Source organism: Schistocerca cancellata, chromosome 10 (assembly GCF_023864275.1).
Source record: "Schistocerca cancellata isolate TAMUIC-IGC-003103 chromosome 10, iqSchCanc2.1, whole genome shotgun sequence".
Taxonomy (NCBI): domain Eukaryota; kingdom Metazoa; phylum Arthropoda; class Insecta; order Orthoptera; family Acrididae; genus Schistocerca; species Schistocerca cancellata.
Window position 1 is genome coordinate 19,884,799 of NC_064635.1, and position 25,950 is coordinate 19,910,748.

Below are 25,950 nucleotides of genomic sequence, written 5' to 3' on the forward strand. Positions count from 1 at the left end.
TGCCCTCCAATGCTAAATTTGTGATCCCTCGATGCCTCAGAACATGTCCTACCAACCGATCCCTTCTTCTAGTCAAGTTGTGCCACGAACTTCTCTTCTCCCCAATCCTATTCAATACTTCCTCATTAGTTACGTGATCTACCCACCTTATCTTCAGCATTCTTCTGTAGCACCACATTTCGAAAGCTTCTATTCTCTTCTTGTCCAAACTAGTTATCGTCCATGTCTCACTTCCATACATGGCTACACTCCATACAAATACTTTCAGAAACGACTTCCTGACACCTAAATCTATATTCGATGTTAACAAATTTCTCTTCTTGAGAAACGCTTTCCTTGCCATTGCCAGTCTACATTTTATATCCTCTCTACTTCGACCATCATCAGTTATTTTGCTCCCCAAATAGCAAAACTCCTTTACTACTTTAAGTGTCTCATTTCCTAATCTAATACCCTCAGCATCACCCGACTTAACTTGACTACATTCCATTATCCTCGTTTTGCTTTTGTTGATGTTCATCTTATATCCTCCTTTCAAGACACTGTCCATTCCGTTCAACTGCTCTTCCAAGTCCTTTGCTGTCTCTGACAGAATTACAATGTCATTGGCGAACCTCAAAGTTTTTACTCCTTCTCCATGAATTTTAATACCTACTCCGAATTTTTCTTTTGTTTCCTTTACTGCTTGCTCAATATACAGATTGAATAACATCGGGGAGAGGCTACAACCCTGTCTCACTCCTTTCCCAACCACTGCTTCCCTTTCATGCCCCTCGACTCTTACAACTGCCATCTGGAGATGGTGTGACTGTTTGTAAAACGTTTTTACCATCCTTGTAATCTGGGCAGTCAATCCAAGTGCCCTGTTTCCTGATGATGATGATGTTTGGTTTGTGGGGCGCTCAACTGCGTGGTTATCAGCGCCCGTACAATTACCCACTCTTTGCTCAGTCCAATTTCGCCACTTTCCTGGATGATGATGAAATGATGAGGACAACACAAACACCCAATCATCTCGAGGCAGGTGAAAATCCCTGACCCCGCCGGGAATCGAACCCGGGACCCCGTGCTCGGGAAGCGAGAACGCTACCGCGAGACCACGAGCGGCGGACGCCCTGTTTCCTGTGGCATGCACAACATTCCATTGCCACACTGTACAGTAATAGCTGGAGTATGCCCAGAACGTAAGGTGAACAGAGGATATGCAGCACCTACTAGTCCCAAGCTGAGAAACAATGGGGTAGCCAAGCCCATACCTAGCAGACGAATGCTGAGCTCTTAAGGTCTAAATGCCATTTGTATACAATAACTCACATCACACCAGGAGACAAGTATTACTAGTCACATCCATACAGGATGGAAAGATTGGCTGTGAGGCTTACCCATATGAATTTGATCTAACAGGGTGGTGGTAGGGTGTTCAAGATTCGAAAATCGAGGGACAGACTTCATAGGACATCAATCAAAGAAGGAATACTTCAACCCACATGTATTAAGAAAACTCTAGCAATTATGCCCACCAGACTATGTAATCCAGGCTAAATTGTTTGGGACATTTATTATCTAACTTTAAAACTGTTGTTTGAAGACCAAGAAATATAGGATTGACCTCTTGACATCTCTGCAGTTTCAATCAAATGTGACCCATTTTAGTAATTTATTGTAATTTCATGCTATTTTTTGAATGTATATGCACAAATATCTCAACCAGGGGAATAATTACTACATATAGTTTGCCATGGCTAAATTTGTATTATTAAAAAACTAAATAATAATAATAATAATAATAATAATAATAATAATGTGGTAGAGAGTTGCACGTTTGCAGTTAGAAGGTTTAGATCTTTTTAACCTAGAGGTCCTCATGCAAAATGTAATAAAACGCAGACAGTCCTCTTCAGTCATTGTCCATTATTTCTTGAAACAAACTCTGAACAGCAGTCCCAAGTGATTTTCTGTATCAGAGGGTTTGTTTTATTTAGCTTAACACCCACCCCCCCCCCTCCCCCTCCACCAAAATTGTAACTGGTTTCTTTGATACAGGAAGAGGCATCGACAAGTTTCTGCAAATGACACAAACAATTACACAGGCCAACAATGGAAAAACTTTTTTGCTGAAAATATCTTATTATTATGTTTTTTAGGGTGGGTAATCCAAATATGATACTTAAAAACGGTATCACCCACCATTTCTTCATATTTTACAATTAAATTTATTAAATTAAGTAATTTTTTAAATAATATAACAGCTTTTATATAGTTAAAATAATATAAAAAGGAGGTGTAATGATTGTATATGACATTGGTAGCACTGCTGAAAAACATTTGCTGGCAAAAAAAGGTCGATTCTATTTTTGTGTTAATGGATGGTGTATTGTTTACTGTTAACCGAACTTCACTTTCTGGTTTCCTGTCAATGTGCTCAGTACAATGTCTAATCGTGGTTGTAAAAACACTACTGACAGTTTTTGTTATACTTGTGGTGAATTTATGATTAAAAACACAAAGAAACATTACAGACTTTGTGAAAAAGGTTTAGCTATCATACTTTGGATCTAAACTTGGTGATCAAGATTAATCTTGGGTGCTGCATGCGGTATGTTATGCATGTGTTGAAGATCTGAGAAAATGGTCCAGAAAGGAGAAAAAAAGCCGTTAGATTTGCTGTTCCTATGATATGGAGGGAGCCAAGAAATCACTCAAATGAGTGCTACTTTTGCACTGTTGATATTAATGGTCGTAATTTGAAAAACAAGAAGGTAATAATCTACCCTAACCTTCCATCCGCCACCTGACCAGTAGGGCATGGTGTAAATTTGCTGGTTCCTGAACCACCAAATGATTTAAATTATATTCCAGCAGAAGTATTTTCTAATGTACAGTCTGATTTAGATGAACCAGTTGATGATAATTCCATTGTAATACAGAAAGCCTAGAGCCAAAATTGTTTACTCAGACCAGGCTTAATGATTTGGTTAGGGATCTGAGCTTAACAAAAGGAAAAGCTGAATTTCTTGGCTCTAGATCAAAAGAAAAGAACTTATTGACACTTGGAACCAGCATATAGATTTATAGAAAGAGAGGGCAGCAATTTTCCAAGCTTTTTCAACAAGGTGATTTAGTGTACTGCTCAGACATTCCCGGTCTGATGAATGAGTTTGGTATTAAATACAAAACGGAAGACTGAAGGCTGTTTATTGATTCATCCAAAACTAGTTTAAAGGCTGTTTTATTACACAATGGTAACATGTATGCATCTAAAAGAAGGTGTCTTTGTCAGACCTGACATTAGAAAATTGATGTTTGATGTTAACTTTGAATCCACAATGACCTTAAATGAGAAAGAAGCATGGGTGTCATTCAAGCAAGTCATTACAAAGTTCTTAGGACATGAAAAAGACCCACAATATGTTTCTATTATAACTACAATGTTAAAGAAGTTAAAACTTTTAGGATGTTTAATGAACCTGAAAGTTCACTTTTTGAACAGTCACCTTGATTACTTCCCGGACAATATGGGAGATGTTAGTGAGGAGCAAGGAGAGCGTTTTCACCTGGGCATTAAAGTGATGGAAAAATGCTACCAAGGCCAATGGAACATCAATGTGATGGGGGACTACTGTTGGTAACTTCACCCAGAAGTTCATCAAGCGACTCTTCGTAGAAAAAGCTACAAATGTAGCTTCAAAGAAAAAAGAGAAAGAAAATACAAACCAATTCCAGCTGACATGTGAAACCTCTATTAACACATATGATTGTTTTACGTGGCTTACTGTAAATACAAACCATGTTTCTGTTGTAACAAAGCGTTTCATTAATTTCCGCACTTAACAGTATAGCATAGGATTTTTATACTATATAACAAAAAGAATATTGCTCAAAAACTATGGGTGATACAAAAAAACTAAGGCTAGATTTGCATTCAGCTCATAAAAATCAATAACAAATCAGCTATCAAAGTAAAAAAGTTTCTTTTTAATTTTTCGTTGGCCTGTGTTATCTGAATTCGATCTCAATTGTATGTTGTGAAGAAGGAATTAACTGACTCAAGGTGCACACTATTAATTCAACATCTTTGGTAGGTCACCAATTTGCAACATGTTATACTTCTCTTTTCTCAGAACCTGTGCACAACATTTCCAGCTGCATAAAAGGGCATGTCTTTAGTAAACTGCTCATTCAGAGTCAATAGACTTTTGTTTAACTTTCTGCAGTGCAAGACCACTGTTTGCGGTCAACAGGGAGTTGCTCTTTAATATGACACTGGAAATAGTGCCTTGGTAATGCTAGTAGTCTCCTAAATTTTCTGCTGTTATCAGACCTCGTACAAAGACTCTTTTGGACTCTTAGGGTTTTGGCAACACAGCGTACTGATGCATATGAGATAGTCACAAAGTTTCAATCATCACCTCAAAAATTGTTACTTGATTAATTTTTTGTTCGTTTGCTGATACACGTCTGCAGTCCCAGTACACACCGAAATCTGAATGAATATTCAAGTGATAATATAGAGATTGTTTTCATTAAGTACCATGTTTGCAATGTGATTATGTATTGTTCATCTTTGTTTTCTTTTTTTTCCAGTTAAGCAGTTATAAATGAAAAAATTTGAAACAGACACGATAACTTTGTATAATTCTAGAGACAATTATCATTTAATATGTCTTTCTGATGATCACCTAAATTGTGCTCACATTATGTGCAGCCAAAGCAGATGTTTTGCATGTCACAGTAGATCCCTGGGCTAAACTTCAGTATTAGTCCAGACATCATATCTGTCACAATGAAATTTATCGAATGCAATTCTGTCACTGGATCTGCCATATTATGTAATCAGTTATCATCATTAGTTGGCAAATGTTATGCCATATTTTGCATATATTCATAAAATATCAACATCCAGTTTATGGGATGGCAAGTTTTACCATCTTTAGCAGTACATAAATTCCTTGTCTACATTTTAGTATCATAGACATGTAAGTCCATGTCTTAATTGGTTCCAGACATCAGCTAAGTTTTAATCATCACTGGAAAATGCAATAAGATTAAGCCAACCTAAAAAATAATTTGTCATATTGACTGGATAAATAGTAAACACTCCCCCCCCCCCTCCCAATAGGTCCTCTGCATGTCTGGGACACTTGGATATGTTACGTGTGCAAACATTCAGTGGCAGCTGAACACACTGAACAAACAATTACTAATTGAAGTGCCTCTTAAAGAGGTGTCAACAAAGAATGCCAGTGAAGAAAATCTGATTCTGTTTGAGAAATTTATTTACAAAAATAATATGCTGCTTTTTAAATTTTATCTATCACAAACAACTATATATATATATAAAGAAAGATGATGAGACTTACCAAACAAAAGCGCTGGCAGGTCGATAGACACACAAACAAACACAAACATACACACAAAATTCTAGCTTTCGCAACCAACGGTTGCCTCGTCAGGAAAGGAAGGAAGGAGAGGGAAAGACAAAAGGATTTGGGTTTTAAGGGAGAGGGTAAGGAGTCATTCCAGTCCCGGGAGCGGAAAGACTTACCTTAGGGGGAAAAAAGGACGGGTATACACTCGCGCACACACACACATATCCATCCGCATATGTGGAATGTTTCCCTCTATTATATTCATATCATTAATTTGAACCCAAAGTGGAATGTTTCCCTCTTTTTAGATATATTTTTCCCACGTGGAATGTTTCCCTCTATTATATTCATATCATTAATTTGAACCCAACATACGCGGATGGATATATGTGTGTGAGTGTATACCTGTCCTTTTTTCCCCCTAAGGTAAGTCTTTCCGCTCCCGGGATAGGAATGACTCCTTACCCTCTCCCTTAAAACCCAAATCCTTTTGTCTTTCCCTCTCCTTCCTTCCTTTCCTGACGAGGCAACCGTTGGTTGCGAAAGCTAGAATTTTGTGTGTATGTTTGTGTGTTTATCGACCTGCCAGCGCTTTTGTTTGGCAAGTCTCATCATCTTTCTTTTTAGATATATTTTTCCCACGTGGAATGTTTCCCTCTATTATATATATAGTTATAATAGAAGGAAACATTCCACGAAGGAAAAATATACCTAAAAACAAAGATGATGTGACTTACCAAATGAAAGTGCTGGCAGGTCGACAGACACACATACGAACACAAACATACACACAAAATTCAAGCTTTCGCAACAAACTGTTGCCTCATCAGGAAAGAGGGAAGGAGAGGGAAAGACGAAAGGATGTGGGTTTTAAGGGAGAGGGTAAGGAGTCATTCCAGTCCCGGGAGCGGAAAGACTTACCTTAGGGGGAAAAAAGGACGGGTACACACTCGCGCACACACACACACATCCGTCCACACATATACAGACACAAGCAGACATATTTAAAGACAAATATTATATATATATAAGGGAGAGGGTAAGGAGTCATTCCAATCCCAGGAGCGGAAAGACTTACCTTAGGGGGAAAAAAGGACAGGTATACACTTGCACACACACCCTAAGGTAAGTCTTTCCGCTCCCGGGATTGGAATGACTCCTTACCCTCTCCCTTAAAACCCACATCCTTTCGTCTTTCCCTCTCCTTCCCTCTTTCCTGATGAAGCAACCGTTGGTTGCGAAAGCTTGAATTTTGTGTGTATGCTTGTGTTTGTTTGTGTTCTATTGACCTGCCAGCGCTTTCGTTTGGTAAGCCACATCATCTTTGTTTGTATATATATATATATATAGGGAAGCATTCCACGTGGGAAAAATATATCTAAAAAGAAAGATGATGAGACTTACCAAACAAAAGCGCTGGCAGGTCGATAGACACACAAACAAACACAAACATACGCACAAAATTCAAGCTTTCGCAACAAACGGTTGCTTCATCAGGAAAGAGGGAAGGAGAGGGAAAGACGAAAGGATGTGGGTTTTAAGGGAGAGGGTAAGGAGTCATTCCAATCCCAGGAGCGGAAAGACTTACCTTAGGGGGAAAAAAGGACAAGTATACACACACACACACACACACACACACACACACATCCGCATATACACAGACACAAGCAGACATTGTGTCTGGGCAGAGATGTCAGTCGAGGCGGAAGTAAAGAGGCAAAGATGTTGAAAGACAGCTGAGGTATGAGTGGCGGCAACTTGAAATTAGTGGAGGTTGAGGCCTGGCAGATAACGAGAAGAGAGGACATACTGAAGGGCAAGTTCCCATCTCCGGAGTTCTGACAGGTTGGTGTTAGTGGGAAGTATCCAGATAACCCGGACGGTGTAACACTGTGCCAATGTCTGCTTGTGTATATGCGGATGGATATGTGTGTGTGTGCGCGCGCGCGAGTGTATACCTGTCCTTTTTTCCCCCTAAGGTAAGTCTTTCCGCTCCCGGGATTGGAATGACTCCTTACCCTCTCCCTTAAAACCCACATCCTTTCATCTTTCCCTCTCCTTCCCTCTTTCCTGATGAAGCAACTGTTTGTTGCGAAAGCTTGAATTTTGTGTGTGTTTGTGTTTGTTTGTGTGTCTATCGACCTGCCAGCGCTTTTGTTTGGTAAGTCTCAAAATCTTTGTAGGGAAACATTCCACGTGGGAAAAATATATCTAAAAACAAAGATGATGTGACTTACCAAACGAAAGCGCTGGCCGGTCGATAGACACAGAAACAAACACAAACATACACACAAAATTCAAGCTTTCGCAACCAACGGTTGCTTCATCAGGAAAGAGGGAAGAAGAGGGAAAGACTAAAGGATGTGGGTTTTAAGGGAGAGGGTAAGGAGTCATTCCAGTCCCAGGAGTGGAAACACTTACCTTAGGGGGAAAAAAGGACAGGTATACACTTGCACACACACCCTAAGGTAAGTCTTTCCGCTCCCGGGATTGGAATGACTCCTTACCCTCTCCCTTAAAACCCACATCCTTTCGTCTTTCCCTCTCCTTCCCTCTTTCCTGATGAAGCAACCGTTGGTTGCGAAAGCTTGAATTTTGTGTGTATGCTTGTGTTTGTTTGTGTGTCTATCGACCTGCCAGCGCTTTCGTTTGGTAAGCCACATCATCTTTGTTTATATATGAGAGAGAGAGAGAGAGAGAGAGAGAGAGGAGAAATCTTCTATGAGGGGTATTCAAATATAAACCCATCTGAGAAACACTTGAATAGGGTCACAAGGATGTTAGAAAATTATTTTTGCATACAAGGACAGAATGCAAAAAGAGAAACAATTACTTGGAAAATATGTTTATTGGGTCCATTGTTCATCTTGCATGATGTGTCACTACTGGATAGCAAAGACTGAAAAATATTTATCTTATTTTACAATAATTTACACCAGTCATTCACATAATTTACGTTTCATAGGCGCTCTTTCTTTTACACAGTTTCCTAGCGCTAAGACATAACTATAGCTGCACTCAGTTGTCAGCACACACTGCCTTTATTTTATTACTATGCACCACTATGGTACATACCTTGATGAAAATAAAGATAACCAACTCTGAAACGTTACAGCCAAAAACTGAAGCTAACCTCAGCAGTAATTAATGACGAATATTGCTACTGCCATAAGCACAAGTGAATTTTTCTGAGCGAAACGCAGTGAATCTTGTGCTTTTAAGTATTACCCACTCCCAATTCAACAACATAAATTTGGAAATATGATCAACTTATTTATGTGCCTACTATAGCTCAACACTGCATTATACAGGGAGTGGCCTTTTTTTTTGTTTCTTTTGTTAAGATTTCATGGTACCCCTCTCCTTCAGGATTTTAAACTATCACATTCCTTTGCTTTATTTCTATCTTTGTGAGAAACTTCTATGTAGACATTCTACACACCAAGCAAAAAATATTTCATGATTGTCCTTCTCCAGCATATATAGTGAAGTAATTTAGTGTATACTGTAATCTACATTCAAACTGGAAAGTTAAGTTGTCTTGAGGATAATCAGAACATCATAATTTTTAAAAAAAATTGATAAGAATAGATTTAAGACATGAAAAATAGTTGTAAAAGTTTAATAATAGTACAAATAACACTTAAAAGCATACCATAAAAACAATGGAGGCCACAAATGTCTTGCATAACTAACACAGTCAACAGTACAAAGTCATATACAATTAGACACCAATCAGTTACAAAAGAATGATCACACTATTTATGACACTCAAGAATGAGCAGAAAAATGACTATTTTGATGTAGTTAAGTCGTGAATCTTTAGTGGCACGACCTCTGAGAAATAAATAAATTATTTTGAGTAACTGGATGGCTGCTTCGATTTTTCCACACACTTTGCAGAGGTGGGAAAGTATTTCTGGAATGATGCAATGTTTTCTGCAAAGCAGTTGAGTGAAGTAATTCAATGGCCCATCTTATTAACCCCCAAAAGAAACTACAAAATGCCACAGCAATTATTCAAATTATTCTAACAATAATTACTTCTCCTCTTTCAATAAATACAACATTCAACATTACAACAAGTCATAAACAAAACAACAGAATTATAACATCTGAACAGATCACTGTCTAGCCCTTACAATCTCACAGAAGCATCAGAACACCACCATCAAAATATGTTTTCAGAATACAATGTTTCACACATGATTCAACAACTTGATAATTATGTTTAACACTTCAGTAACCAAGGCACCTGACAAGAACAATCACTCATTAATTAGTTATATTAACTCATTGCTCGCTGTTAATTTAATGATGTTATCATGTATGTATTAGTGTAAAAGTCTGATGTTGGTTATATGCCTTTATAATTTAAAAGTTGCATTTAAAACAGGCAGCTGCGGTTCTGTTAATAGGAACCAGCCATACTATTATATGACTTGTATTTCATCTGTTTTATGTTTTAAGTCCATTAACTGGACAGATCATTTCACTTCAGATATAAAGATATGCGGGTCATTTCACGAGTTGTTGTGATGTAGTTTACTCTTGTGATAAAACTGCAGCTGAGAAAATTCACTAAATATGGCACACAAGTCTGCTGTAATGGTCTTCAAAAGATAAGGGGGTAGTTATTAAGTTATTTGTAAATGTAAGTAGTTTTATTACACACACAATAAGAATTCAGAAGTATATCATAGAGGTATACTTCAAATTAGTCCCCAGATTTACCAGTAATGGGTGTTTAACAACACAAGCTGACTGTTACATCAATCACTGACTGACAGGTTAATTAATAATGACCAAATAAGCCAGAATCTCTCTAGCTCCAACCAGATGATATGTCTTACCAGTGTTCTGCCATGGAGAAGTAATATTCTTACTGTTAAATTTCAATAAATTCCTTCCTCCTCAGAGAAAGACCAGGAACACTTTCTAACACACTCCTAGCTGCCAGTTCACAAACACATGGTATTCATTTGTGTGTGGCATACACATGACCAGATGTGTTTCCAAACCTTAAGAGTTACCACATGTTCCGAATACACAGCATTGTTGCCACTTACAAGGAGGCAACAACAAAGTATCCCATAAGGATAGGTCAGTATTCTGGGAGCTGATAAAAATGGTAATTTGAAGCAAAAATATCCTTATAGGCATATGCTCTGAATCAGATTAGTCCTCAGAAAACACTTATCATTATGCAATTGTTTTATTTTTTTATTTGTGTTTGTTGTAATTGATTATTTTTCAGGTTACAGGTTTTCTACTGTTCAAGCTAAGTTTTTATGGAATCCACTGTGGCTTTCATTGCATTTTGTGCAATGCATCTCTGTACTGAGATAAGAGTACAGTCATGTCTGTGATGCAACGTATCAGTTTATCTCCTATATATCATTTCCTTTGTGGATTTAAACGTTCACCTGATCCCATAAAGAGAAAAATAAGTAGGAGATCCAGGTGGCAGGTAATGGTAATGCCACAACCAATGCACCAGTTAGGGAAAGTACTGCTGAGGAGTCCTGCCCCCCCCCCCCCCTCTCCCGCAACCCACACTTGGGTAAAATGCTAGAAGTATGAGTCATTCTTTGTACGCGTAAATACACACTGTGTTTTCACATTTTTAGTGACCACCTACGCAGTGAAATGGTGACCTGTTACATTTGCATTCATACAGTAGTTGTGCAAAAAAGTAAATAAATAAATAAAGGTTGATATCCATGTCCATACTCTGCAAACCAATGTGAAATGTGTGGCTCAGCTACAAACTCACCATGGTAGCAAATATATTTGGAGCACAGATGTTTGAAGAAAGAGGATATACAAAACAAAAAATGCACTTTACTGAGGGCAGGGGGGTGCACATGAAATCCTGAAAACCATTTAGAATATTTGTATTCATAACACAATCTTCCTGCTTCAAATGATCATTTGCCACTGCCCAAAATAATGACTTACCATTCTGCATGCATAGATAATAGGATGTGACTACTTGTATCATAAACACAAGAAGAGTGTTGCTCTGTAGAAGTTTGTCAAGCTAGAGACAACAAATATTGGAGGAAACGGCTGAAGTCCACCACTTCGGTAAGAATTTTGCAGTAAGTGTAAGCTGAAAGCATTGCAATGTGTTCAGTACCAAGAAACAAAATAACAGATTCATTTCCACATCCATGATGCATACTGTTAATTTCTCTAATTGGTCTTTTGTAATTCCAACCTAGTTATAATTGTTCATCTGTGTGACTGACATGTTTATTTTTTGTTGATATTGATCAAGATTAATGCAGTGAAAACCATTGTCACCAATATTCAGATAACAATGCCTGTGAGAGTTTCTGTTGTAATCTTATGTGATTAAAGATTTAGCTTCCGTCTTACATGCATTCGGTACTGTTAGTGGTTGTTGTTGTTTGTGTATTTGTTTCACGTAATTTTTCTGATAGCTCAGTCTCTCAGGGGCATATCCTAGAAATAAAAATTTAGAACTTTCTCTATGAATTGCATGGTCATGGTGTCTGTCTGCTGACAACATACTCATTAATTATTTCAATCTGTCGTATGTTTCTACCTCTTATTGGAGTCAGCTTCCACTGCAAATTACAGACTGATACAAGTACCTGACAATATTCTTGGCAACAAACAGAATGCAAATATCATACAGGCTACAATACTTTGTTTTTCAAATACCATTCAGTACTTGAGATATAGAATAAATACATTATAAAAATAATACAATACTCAGCAACTCGTTGCAGCTGCCAACAATATTTCAGTCACAACAAGAACAGCCTTCTTTGACAATCCAAAGAAGTACTATTACCTCTAATCCTACAGGGTGTATAGCACACACTGCTATAGGCTCCTCAGTGTTTCCCTGTGGTGTACATTAAACACTATATTCACAGCGCACAAATTTTGTTCAACAAAATAAATGTATACTACGAATCAGATTTAAGCTTCTTGAGAAGTGAGATAATTTGCTTAGATGCTATATTGGACTCGTAGAGTGACAGCAAGTGGTCCGGGAGAGCCGTATATTTGCGAGCCTCCAGGTCGATGCAGAGAAGTATGTACCAGGCACTGCTGTTTTCTAGTGGGGGCTGTCCCATCAGCAGTTCCCGTGCGCGGATCATTAGCTGAGCTATATCGTCTGATGCATGTAGCTGCAGTTTCTCTCCATTCATCACCATCTGCAATCAGAGCAGCACTCACATTATTCACAGAATATCTTAAGACTTGTCTTCAAGCTGAACTGGGGGAGGATACATTTGAGTTCATTTGAGTTCTGGAAAAATGCAGGAACATGTGAAACAGTGCTGATAATACAACTTAAATTTAGGTGAAAAAAAGCATGGCAATGTTTACTGGAACTTGCACTCCGGAATTTTGAAGATAGTAGGGATAAAATACAGGGAGCAAAAGGTTAGCTATAATTTGTATAGGAACCAGACTGCATTCAGAAGAGTCAACGGAAACAATACGTCAGTTAGGAGTGAAACAACACTCCCACTAAACCCCCGATGTTATTCAATCTACACACTGAGCAAGTAGTAAAGGGAATTGGAAAAATTTGCAAACAAAAATAAAATTCGACAGGGAAGAAATAAAAACTTTGAGGTTTGATGAGAATTTTATAATTCTGTCAGATGGCAAAGGACTTGCAATCAGCTGACTGGAAAAGATAGTGTTTTGAAAAGAGGTTATAAGATAAATATCAACAAATGTATAATAAGTATACCAGAATTTAGCTGAATTGATCAGATGATGCCGAGGGAATTAGATTAGGAAGTGAGTCACTAAAAGTAGCAGAAGAGTTTTGTTATTTGAGCAACAAAATAACTGGTGATGGCACAAGTACACAGGGTAGCAAAGAAAGCTCTTTTGAAAATGTGAAATTTGCTATCATAAATATAAATTAAAGTGTTAGGAAATGTTTTCTGAAAGCATTTGTCTAGAAAACAGCCTCAAATAGAAGCAAAACGTGAACAATAAACAATACAGAGCACTACCTCTACCCCTGTTCTTGTTGTACACCTCAGTCTCCACAAGTATGAAGCCTTCACGTGTCACGCCAAACCTGGCAAACTGCACCATCAGGCAATCCTGACTGATGTGTATGATCAGTGTCTTACAAGGCACTCATTTGAAAATAATACAATTCCCAAAATCAGCAGATACCACACTGCAATAAAGACTTTATACTCAGAAGTGAACAACAACTTATTCTAAATAATTTATTATGGCTGCAAAACTATACACAAAGGAAATGTTTGGAAAATACTGCAATGAAACAGCAGCCTCTGCATATTAAATCAGTCTCCAACAATGGAACATTGAGGATGGATTGTAACAATATTATGAGAAGGAAAGTAGCTACTCACCAAATAGCAGAGATGCTGAGTTGCAGATAGGCACAATAAAAGAACTCACACACACACACACACACACACACACACACACACACACACACACACACTGCAGCAACTGAAAACCACACTGGTTGCCTGAGACTACAGGTGTGTGTGGGGGGGGGGGGGGAGGGGGGGGGGCTCATGTATATCTATTGTTGACAAAGGCCCATGGCTGAAAGCTTTAGTTTAATTGTGAGAGTCATTTTGTTGTGTGTATCTGTGACTCAGAATCTCTGCTATGGTAAGTAGCAACTTTCCTTCTCAAAATACTGTTAATGCATTCTCCTATATTTTAGAAGTTAATGGCATCTGTTAAATTATAATGTTATTTCCAGTTTGATGATGTGAACTTTTAAGGATTCCTTAGCTTAGCAAGTTAGCAGTTTACAGTCGGTGGCTGTTCTGCTTTGAATTGGTAAATTTTTTGGGGGAAGAGAGGAATGTGAAGATGAGAGGAATGTGAAGATGACAGGAACAGGAGCTGACTGAGGGAATAGCATTTACAGCTTTAGGAAGGAGAAAGAACAATAAGCATAATATTTAGTGCCATTTTTTGTTGTTTAATTGTGCTCTTCTGAAGACTACCTGAGGAGTCATTTAAAGCAACAACAATGCTTTCAACAAACTTTTCGCAGATGCGTTCTTTCAGAAAACCGTTCTCAGATGCCTCCCTTCAGAAAATTGTTTTCTTTAGATTTTCAGGATGACATATGCACTTAAGTCTGTCTTCCACTGTCACATCTACTGCTTCCTCACGTACATTCTGCACATCTTATTTCTGCATATGCAATTTCTTGTTAACATTTCTTTCACTAAGGCTCACATATTTTCTATCATGTTGTAATGAAAGTGGTAGCTGCTACCATATTTAATCTTTAAATCAGAATGCTTCTTCCATCACTGCATTTTCTGTATAAGATTTTGGAATTCTCCACTGTAGTACCAGCCCTCTTTGAAAGTGATCTTGTCGTTTTAAGACGTCTGCTAACTTCTGATTTTTAAGATATTTGCCACAGTCATGAAATTCCAATAAAGTACAATGATCAGTGTATTTCTGGAAATCGTCCAAATCAGTGACAGTCCTCCGTCAACTAATATCCTTTTATGAAGATTGAAAATTAATTTTGCTGATGAATGGATAGTGGCATTAATGCCACATCCCTTCCCACATTTATTCCATTTTTTTTTTCTTTCTTTTGTTGCTATGTTTTAATGCACACATAGAAAGATTTTTTTAAGGGGGTTCGCTAATAGATAGGGTCACAAAACAGACTCATCAAAGGATGTGCCAGATAATCACATAGATTGAGAATGGCAGGGCGAATAAGAGCTATATCATACTGGAGCAGAGAGAGTGGAGATTAACCTACCAGGGTGGGCGCCGAGAAATGTTAATTTACTGTTCCAACTAGGCTGATGCATTACTTGCACTGAGAACTTGTTAATAATGATTTCAGTATCACCCATTTCATCAGAAAACGATCACTACAAATTTTAGTTACTGTCAGTGCTTATTGATTGGAAGGATAGACCAATCACAAGTCCACCCTGAGAACGCAGGTGCCAAACTGCTAAGATAGCTCACTAGCAGTCTACGATCAGTTTCCGAGGAGGTAATACATGAAACTGCATATGAAATCTGATCTCACGTAAAGGCGGAACATTTTGTTGAGAAATTGCCTCGGATGAAGTGCTTGTGCAATGTTGTGTTAATTCAAGGCAGTCTATGATTACTTTTCAAGGTGGCAACATGAGAACTGGTGTGTGAGGTGCAACTCCACATCCAGCAGAAGTAGCTGTTGTGGTTGCCTCAGAAAACATATTTATGGATCTCATGCTAATTCAACAATCATGTACAGCATTTTTGTGATTTTTGTAGTGCTCAGGAACTACAGATTAATGACTGGGAATCTGGCACAAAACTGCTACGGTCATTAGTGCCCAGTCTGTGACTTAGGAAAAGACAGAAATGGGAACGAAACACAAAAAATTGGAGAAAATAAAAATACAAGGAAAGCTTAAAAAACCACTATAGAAGGGGGTTGTTGTCCCCAAAAAGAGCTTCAAATGACTGACGTCATCTCACTGGCACTAATAAACTCGAGAACATGATTGGCTGAGTGCGTGTCATCTGCTAAAATGGAAGATATATCAGGCAACAGCTGGAGACAGACGCGTAATGGAGTAAAATAGGGGCACTCAAGTAAAAGGTGTCTTACTGTCCACAGCTGAGAGCAGTCGTGGCAGAGTGGGGGAGGATCGCCACATAAAAGATGTCGATGGCTAAAACAACAGTGCCCTATCCGGAGTCTAGTTAAAATTACCTCCTCCCGGCGACGCGGTCGGGAGGAAGAGGTCCAAGCACAGGGAAGAGCTTTCACATCCCGCTATTTATTATTGGGAAGTGTCGACCAATGTGCGTGCCATAAAAGAGTAGCACGACGACATAAAACACTCCGTAGATTGGCGAAGGGAATCGTGCGAATAGCTGGCCGAAGAAGAGAGACTGCAGCCTTGGCCGCTATATCGGCTGCCTCATTTCCACAGATACCAATGTGTCCTGGGATCCAGAGGAACGCCACAGAGACACCCCCCAATTGGAGCAAGTGGAGGCAGTCCTGAATCCGATGGACCAGAGGGTGGACAGGGTACAGAGCTTGGAGACTAAGGAGGGAGCTGAGAGAATGTGAACAGAGAACATACTGTATCCGCTGACGGCGGCGGGTGTTTTGGACAGCCTGGAGAACAGCGTAAAGCTCCGCAGTATAAACCAAACACTGGTCGGGAAGCCGAAATAGAGTTGGGGTGTCATCAACAATATAGGCACTCCCTACACCTAACGATGTTTTCGAGCCATCAGTGTAAATAAATGTGGCTTCCTTCATTTGTGCACATAGAGCAGCAAATGCCCGACAATAAACAAGTGAAGGGGTACCATCCTTGGGAAATTGACAGGTCACGGAGCAGGCAGGTCCGGGAACAGAGCCAAGGCGGTGCTGTACCCCAAGTTGTCAAGAAGGTTTTGGGAAAGCAGAAGGAAAGAGAATGGAGCAGTTGACGGAAGTGGACTCCCGGTGGTAGTAGGGAGGAAGGGCAGCCTACATACCCTACATCCAAGGAGGCGTCGAAAAAAATGTCATGGACCGGATTAGCAGGCATGGAAGACAGATGGCTAGCATAACGACTGAGAAGGACTGCTCGCTGATTGGACAGCGGAGGTTCAGCAGTCTCAGCATAAAGGCTTTCCACAGGGATGGTGTAAAAAGCTCCAGACACTAAACGTAATCCACGGTGGTGGATAGAGTCGAGACGCCGAAGAATAGACGGCCGAGCAGAGGAGTAAACTATGCTTCCATAGTCCAATTTCGAGCGCACTAAGGCACGATAGAGGCGGAGAAGGACCACTCAGTCCGCTCCCCAGGAGGTACCATTCAGTACACGGAGGGTGTTGAGGGAGCGCAGACAGCGAGCCGAAAGATAGGAAACGTGGGAGGACCAGCACAGTTTTCTGTCAAACATAAGACCCAAGAATTTAGTAACGTCTGAAAACGGAAGGTTGACAGGTCCTAAATGTAAGGAAAGTGGAAGAAACTCCTTACGACGCCAAAAATTTACACACATGGTCTTACCGGAAGAAAAGCGAAAGCCGGTTTCGATGCTCCAAGAGTGGAGGCGATCGAGACATCCTTGAAGACGTCGTTCAAGAAGGCTGGTCCGTTGAGAGCTGTAGTAGATTGCAAAATCATCCACAAAGAGGGAGCCTGAGACATCGGGAAGGAGACAGTCCATAATTGGATTTATGGCAATGGCAAACAGTACAATACTTAGCACGGAGCCCTGGGTACCCCGTTTTCTTGGGAGAAAGTACGGGAGAGAGTAGTGTTCACCCGCACTCTAAATGTGCGCTCTGCCATAAATTCGCGAAGAAAAAGGGGCAGCTGACCTCGAAAGCCCCAAGAGAACAGTGTGCGGAGGATGCCTGTCCTCCAACAGGTATCGTATGCTCTCTCCAGATCAAAAAATATTGCTACTGTTTGGCGTTACCAGAGAAAATTGTTCATAATATAAGTGGAGAGAGCAACAAGATGGTCAACTGCAGAACAATGCTATGGGAAAGCACATTGGGCAGGTTTTAAAGGTCTGCGGGACTCCAGCCACCAAGCTAAACAGCAATTCACCATGCGCTCCAAAACCTTACATACACTACTCGTGAGAGAAATGGGGTGATAGCTAGATGGGAGATGTTTGTCCTTTCCAGGTTTCGGGGAATGATGATAGCTTCCCGCCATCGTCTGGGAAAAGTACTGTCATTCCAAATTCGATTATAAAGGCGAAGGAGGTAACGCAGACTATGGGTTGATAAATGCAGCAACATTTGGATGTGAATACCATCTGGTCCTGGGGTGGAGGAGCGAGAAGAAGAGAGTGCATGTTGGAGTTCCCGCATGGAGAAAACAGTATTATAGCTTTCGCGATTTTGAGAGGAGAAAGCAAGAGATTGCACTTCCGCTGCACGTTTCTTCGGGAGAAACGCTGGCGGGTAATTTGAAGAGCTCGAAATCTCAGCAAAGTGTTGACCCAATGAGTTAGAAATTGCGACGGGGTCCACTAACGTATCATGCGCGACAGTGAGCCCAGAGACCGGGGAGAAAATAGGTGCGCCAGATAACCGTCGAATCCGACTCCAAACTTCCAAGGAGAGAGTGAAAGTGTTAAATGAGCTAGTAAAGAAGTTCCAGCTTGCCTTCTTGCTATCGCGTATGATACGACGGCATCGCGCACGGAGCTGCTTATAGCGGATACAGTTGGCCAAAGTAGGATGGTGGCAAAAAACGCAAAGAGCACATCGCCACTCACGTAGTGCGTCCCTGCATGCCTCGTTCCACCAAGGAACTGGGGGGCGCCGGGGCAATAGGGAGGTGCGTGGTATTGAACGTTCCGCAGCTGTAAGAATAACTCTGTAATATGTATGACCTCATCGTCGACGCTAGGAAAGTGACAGTCATCGAATGTCGCTAGAGATGAAAAAAGTGTCCAATCGGCTTGGGCAAACTTCCAGCGTCGCGGGCGCATATACGGCAGTTGAGGCTGCAGTCTAAGGACACATGGAAAGTGGTCACTCGAGTGTGTATCGTCAAGGGCGAACTATTCGAAGTGCCGAGCTAGCGGAACAGTACCAACCGAAAGGTCCAAACGAGAGAAATTTGTCGTGGAGGCAGACAAAAATGTAGGGTCCCCAGTGTTGAGGCAAACAAGATCTGCTTGGTGGAAGACGTCTATCAATAGTGAGCCACGCGGACAAGGATGTGGAGATCCCCAAAGCGGGTGGTGGGCATTGAAGTCCCCAACCAGCAAATAGGGGGGTGGAAGCTGACCAAGAAGATGAGGAGATCAGCTTGTGCCATTGGTGTGGACAATGGAATGTATACAGTACAAAGAGAGAAGGTGTATCCAGAAAGGGAAAGACGGACAGCGACAGCTTGGAAGGAAGTGTTTAAGGGGATTGGGCGATAATGGAAAGTATCATGGAGAAGAATCACAAGTCCTCTATGTGCTGGAGTGCCTTCAACAGAGGGGAGATCAAATCGGATGGACTGAAAATGGGGGAGAACAAAGCGGTCGTGGGGACGCAGCTTTGTTTCCTGACGACAGAAGATGACCGGTGAGTAGGATCGTAAGAGGATCGACAATTCATCCCGATTGGCTCGAATGTCGCGGATATTCCAGTGGGTAATGGACATAAGGTGAACAGAAAATGGAGGAATGTGACCAAGGTTGCCATCAACTCAACGACTGCTCAGAGCTTGCGACCGACAGCATGTAACGGCATTCAGCCGAAGGCAGAAGATCCTGATCCATAGGTTGGTGAGGAGCAGCTCCTGCCACAAGCGATCGGCCGGTTGATCAGCCGCCAGCAGTGCGCCTCGGCGACACAGAAGACGGTCGAGGGCGGTTACCACCATGTGATGCTGTAGACGAGACACGCCTTTGCGGAGAAGGAGAGGAACTGGGTTTCTTATTAGCCTTCTTGGAGACATGATGTTTACATGAAGGAGGAACCAATGGTTGTGAAGTTGGGGTACGTAAAAAATCTTCACAAGTATGCTCTTTTTTTGAAGTCTTGATGTCTGACTTTTGGGCTCGAGACTTAGCAGAACCCGATGAAGGGTGAGCCATAGAGTGAGCAGGCGAAAGTGGGGAGGCTGAACGGGCGATCTTTGCGCTCGCCGATTTGACGACCGTGGCACTAAAGGTAAGGTCACAAGTCTGAGTGGCTGCCTCCTTTGTTGGCCGAGGAGAGGCAAGGACAGTGCTCTATTTTCCTGTCTGAGGCACAGTGGGCTTTCGACTGGCGAATAATTTTCGAGCAGCAAAGGTCGACACCTTTTCCTTCACTCTGATTTCCTGAATTAGCTTTTCGTGTTTAAAAATGGGGCAATCAAGAGAGGAAGCAGTGTGGTCACCCATACAGTTGATGCAACAAGGGGATGGAGGTGGACAAGCACCCTCATGGGCATCCTTGCCACACGTAACACATTTGGCCGGATTGGAACAGGACTGGCTGGTGTGATTGAACCGCTGACACCAATAGCAACGCATAGGGTTTGGGATGTAAGGGCGAACGGAAATTATCTCATAGCCTGCTTTGATTTTCGATGGGAGTTGAACTTTGTCAAATGTCAAGAAGACAGTATGGGTTGGAATGATGTTCGTGTCAACCCTTTTCATGACTCTATGAACAGCCGTTACGCCCTGGTCAGACAGGTAGTGTTGAATTTCCTCGTCAGACAATCCGTCGAGGGAGCATGTATAAACGACCCCACGTGATGAATTTAATGTGTGGTGCGCTTCCACCCGGACAGGGAAGGTGTGTAGCAGTGAAGTACGCAGCAATTTTTGTGCCTGGAGGGCACTGACTGTTTCTAACAACAAGGTGCCATTTCGTAATCTGGAACAAGACTTTACAGGACCTGCAATTGCGTCGACACCTTTCTGAATAATGAAAGGGTTGACCGTGGAGAAGTCGTGACCTTCGTCAGACCGAGAAACAACAAGGAACTGTGGCAATGATGGAAGGACTGTCTGTGGCTGAGACTCATTGAACTTACGCTTGTGAGCAGACATAGTAGAAGATGAGGAAAACATTGTGAAAGTATCCCCCATGATTACCGGCGTCTCCGATGGCGCGCTCCTTCCTTGTGGGGGGCCTCTCTGAGGGCACTCCCGCCTTAGGGGATTGTTCACACCTCAGGTCACACCTCCCGACAAACGGACGGAGGGACCAATCGGCACTTTCGGAAGGTATCAGCTTGGGTAATCACCCCTCCCTGGGCCTGGCCGTTACCAGGGGGTACGTACGTGTCCTACCTGTCTACCTGGGGCGGGGAATTACGCGTTACCCCGTCACCGGCTACTCATGGAAATGCATGGGTCGGCCTTCAGACACGCACAGGGAGGAAAAAAGAGAAAGGGAAAAAACAAAGGGAAAGGAAAATAGAGAGGTCTCAATCGCCGCAGCGGAGAAAAGGGCAAAGAGAAGAGGCAAGGAAAAGAGAAGAGGCAAGGAAAAGAGAAGAGGCAAGGAAAAGAGAAGAGGCAAGGAAAAGAGAAGAGGCAAGGAAAAGAGAAGAGGCAAGGAAAAGAGAAGAGGCAAGGAAAAGAGAAGAGGCAAGGAAAAGAGAAGAGGCAAGGAAAAGAGAAGAGGTAAGGAAAAGAGAAGAGGTAAGGAAAAGAGAAGAGGTAAGGAAAAGAGAAGGACAAAGGAAGGACGAAGACTTGCAAGCAGAGAAAGCAAAGAATGTGTTACATTTTCGAGCGTCCGTCTCCGGACGTAGGCACAAAACATACTCCCACAGGGGGAGAAAGGGAAGGAAAGAGGCGGAGGTGGGAGGGGGGGGGGAGAAGATGTGGGATGGGGAAGGATGCGGAAAGGGAAGGTATGGCAGTCCGGAAAGGAAGGAAGGCCACATTAGCTCGGGGTCCCGTGCTCGCTATGCACGTATCCACAAAAGAGTTGTGGACCCCCTGGGGGGCTTGTTGAATTTGTTTTACTAGTTTTGCAATTAATAAAAATTACAAAATTAGTAGGCATCCTAACATTTTATGATTCTTATTATCCTTATCATATAAACCTACCCATTTGTCACATCGTTATATATTGTTTATGGCACAAATGTTAGAGCTCATGACCAAAGGAGAAGAAACCAAGCAGAACGACAGGTATGGGATACATCTTTTAGAAGATGTGAGGTAAGCAACTGCCTCCAGTTGTGCAAGGGAAAGTGATCAAAAACATTTCTTGCTAAAATCCACCCGTTGTTAATCCCAACACACCTTTAAGGTGGAACATTTCATTTACTGTAACCCACTGTGTAGTGTAGGGGGGTCAAATCTGCATTTATTCTGAGACTATATTTTACCACCAACCCTTACACGTTACACTTGGCATCCCTGTGTGTGGATGTGTTATTTAAGTGGCAGACTACATTTTGAACAAGAGCTTTTGCGTTCCTCATAATATTTGTTACAGGATTCCATTGGACACGATTCTATAAATATTCTCTGTACGGATCATAGTGAAACATGATGCACCTTTAACGCTGCTGTTTGCAGTACTGATAAGGTATTGTTTCTCTCACTATTGTCTGAAACTGCAAAGAAATTCATGTGCCTCATACACGATTCCCTTTGTGTGTACTGAAACTCAGTCATCTTAACTCTCGAATGAAAATAGCAATACTACCCAATGAAAATCACTGATCTCTTTGCAAACATAAACCTCCATGCAGCGCACGTTGTTTTAGCAACCTTGAACACAAACATAAAAGAATGCTGGATAGTGGGTAGCAACAAAGTTGCAAAGCCATGAAAGCAACAGCATAAATGAAGTGGAGCACTACCACATAAATCCCATAACTAATAACTGCTCATTTGGTAGCTGTCGTTCTTTAAAATGCTAATGGGAAAAGTTCGAGGTGGAAATGACTTTATGGCAACAGTGTAAGCTTAGAGTTACAGACCAAACTGGACAAGGTCACAGGCTTCTCATTGGCACTTACAAAACGAAGGAAGACGAGGGATCGGAGAACTGGCCTACACTTCTCTGCCAGCAATTTCTCTGCTCCCTAGTATAGTGAAGAGCTACCAAAATTAGTCTGGGAGGAAACATTTTATGGCACAACTAAACTAGAAAAGAAGTGATACATTGTTGGGGCACATCCTGAAACATCAAAGGAATGGTTACTACTACAATGCAATGAAGAGGGGTAGGTAGAGGGGGAGGGGGGGCAAAAGCTGTAGGACACGGCCAAGGCTTGCAGTTCAAATGCATGTAGCCCACAGTAGTTATTTCAGATGATGAGGCTTGCACAGAACAGACTAGCATGGTGAGCTGTATCAAACAAGTCTTTGGACTGACGACCACAACATTCTAAGACAGAAATGCCAATTTATTGTAAAGTACAGTACTGTACAGAAGTAAAGCATATTGAAAAAAGGCAAACATATTTGTTAAATAAGATATATGTTGGCTCATAAAAAAAGGTAACAATCATGAAAATAGCCAAAACATGAAGCCTATTATTAACACTTTGAAAGGCAACAAAATTTCTTCCACAGCAATAAAAAGTTAATAGTTATATGGGTGCAACCCCAAAAAAAGGTGCCCCACTTTTGATGACGTAGCCGCACTGTTGTGAGTGGCTATGCAGACACAAAGAACAACCTATTGTCATGGGTGACAAAACTTGTGCACTCCACTTTACACCTGAGACAAAACAACAGTCACATGAATGGAGGAATCCCTCCTCACACAAGCTGTAAAAATTCAAACGCAGTCGGCTGGTAAAGGTACGGCAACCGTGTTTTGGGTCTGGAATGGGGTACTGTTGATCAACTTTTGACTACATGTACAATAATAAAAGCTGACAGGTACCGTGAAACACTGAAAAACTCAGAAGGACAATACAGAACTGGAGAAGAAGAATTGTTAGCATGGATGTAAGCATTGTTCACAACAATGCGTGCTCAATCATCCCCTTCAAAACCATCAATCTCCTGCAAAACTTTGGTTGGAACGCCGTCAACCACCTACCGCACAGTCCAGACTATGGACTGAGCGTCTGCCCCCTCTTCTCTAACTTGAAGGAACATTTACCTGGACAGCAGTTGGGCTCTGATGACAAAGTGAAAGGTGAGGTTTGATGATTCCCAAAGAACACTGTATCAAGCTGGTATGACATGGGCATTGTCAAACTGCCTCAGTGTCTACAAAAAGTTGATTGTGTAAAAAAATAAAGCATTCTTCAACTTTTAAAATAAAAACTATTGTAGAAAATCCAAGAATATAGGAGACCTTACTTTTGGGATTGCCCTCATATGTTTACTCCTAACAGCAACACTTGAATGGCAGCAATGTGGCACAGCTGCTCCTATCCCAAGAAAGTTATACACAGGTTTGGAAAGCATTCCGAGATGGCTAACAGATTGCAACTACATTTCTCAATACATCCTGGCCACAATCTGTAGCGGGATGACTCAGACACAGTGCTCACAGACAATCAGGACAGCAAGGAAATTGGAACAGGACATGCCTTATACAGTAATTCAATTTAAAATTTTCCTGGTACTTACAGCATTGGAAGGTCAATGCCCAGACATTAAGTCACTAAACCAGTACATGTACTTCTCAAAAAATACTCCAAATAACTGACTTGAAGATGTGAAGAGCTGAGCGTTGCTAACCATAAAAAAAGCTCTGAGCTGCTTTTATGCAGACCTACCTACAGCTCTATGCATAGCAAGTCACCAGTTTTATTCTCACTAGGCAATGTTTTTAAAAAATTTATTTGAATTTTTATTTACCATCAAACTGAAATATTTATTAACAAATACTCAGTTACAATTTTTAATAATGAGTACATTTTTTAGTTTCAATTACTAATCAAACAAAAATGCGAGTATTCTTCGTAATTTAAAATTTGTGTACAGAAATTCCGAATCTAAAAAAGAAAATGTACTTTCATTTCTACAAATTACAGATAGATACAAACATAGGGAATGGTACATAGTATTAACAAATGTGCATTGGCTGGGTGGCCCAAAGTTGCTGAGCAACAGCAGTGTTAACACGCACTTTGTTATTTTACATACACAGGCAGCAAGTAGACCACTGTTCCAATGGGCTGCAGAACACTGCTGGACAACAACAGTATGTACCATGAGGGTGCAGTTGCAAAATAATTTGCATTAAGGTTTGAAAACTATCAAAGTATACAATACCTGTACAATATAGCTGATTCTGGCAACAACAACAACAACAACAGTTAGCTATGTAAGGGTATGTGTCAGGGTGCTCCAGGTAGACTTAAACAGTATATTAATGAAAAAAGGAAATGGTTTTAATATAAAAAAAGCAGTGTGTGCTGCAACGTGTTGGTCGGCTTGCATCATCTTCATATGATTAAAAATTCACAAACATGTGTAGTGACTTTTGCGACGCCACATATGTATTTGCTAAACAACACGTCCATTTGACAATAAATATAGACTTCCAGTAACTGTAAATAAAAATATATTTGTCTAACAAGAATCAAACCAGGGCTCTAATGATTACAAGACTAGAACACTATGCACACAGCAACAGGGTGCCCTTTTTAGCTGGATTGAAATTTTATATAATTAACAGTAACTGAATCTTCAAATTTTCAAAGTTATTTCTTTGACTGTTGCAGTACTGCATTACTTAAATGATATCCAGGCACTGATCTTCAAATCCTGCAAGAAGGAATAAAATTGAACATGTATGAGCAGTCTGCAAAGTCTGCCCACAAGTAACACTCATACTTCATTACATCTGTGGAGCACAATATTCTTTTCTTTCACAAACATGAAGTATTTGGCATAAGACACTGAGACACAGTACCTCTTCAGTGTCAGAACTCAAATCAGAAACCTTTCTGCATTTCTTTATCAGTTTCCTAATGGAAGAAAAGCTGTTCACAAGAAAAAGTTAAACAGAAAATGTACATGACCTTGACTGCATCTCTGTGCAGCTGGGCAACTCTTCTACATTTAAGTTGCAGTACTGACATAGTGAGTTCCTGTCACTCATCAGAATGCAGTTTTGTAAAACAATAGTTGGTAACTACATTTCCAAAGGACAC

The 25,950-nt window shown here is 40.9% G+C and overlaps 1 protein-coding gene across 2 annotated transcripts in view; it reads right to left on the minus strand.

Moving 5' to 3' along the window:
- Window positions 1–8,198: 8,198 nt before the first annotated feature.
- Window positions 8,199–25,950, minus strand: part of LOC126106439 (uncharacterized) — a 69,101-nt gene continuing 51,349 nt past the window's right edge. For both annotated transcript variants that reach the window (XM_049912720.1, XM_049912719.1), the window contains exon 5: window positions 8,199–12,565. In XM_049912720.1, the coding sequence (XP_049768677.1) occupies window positions 12,314–12,565 (252 nt within the window). In that variant the 3' untranslated portion in view covers window positions 8,199–12,313. The remainder of the gene's footprint in view (window positions 12,566–25,950) is intronic.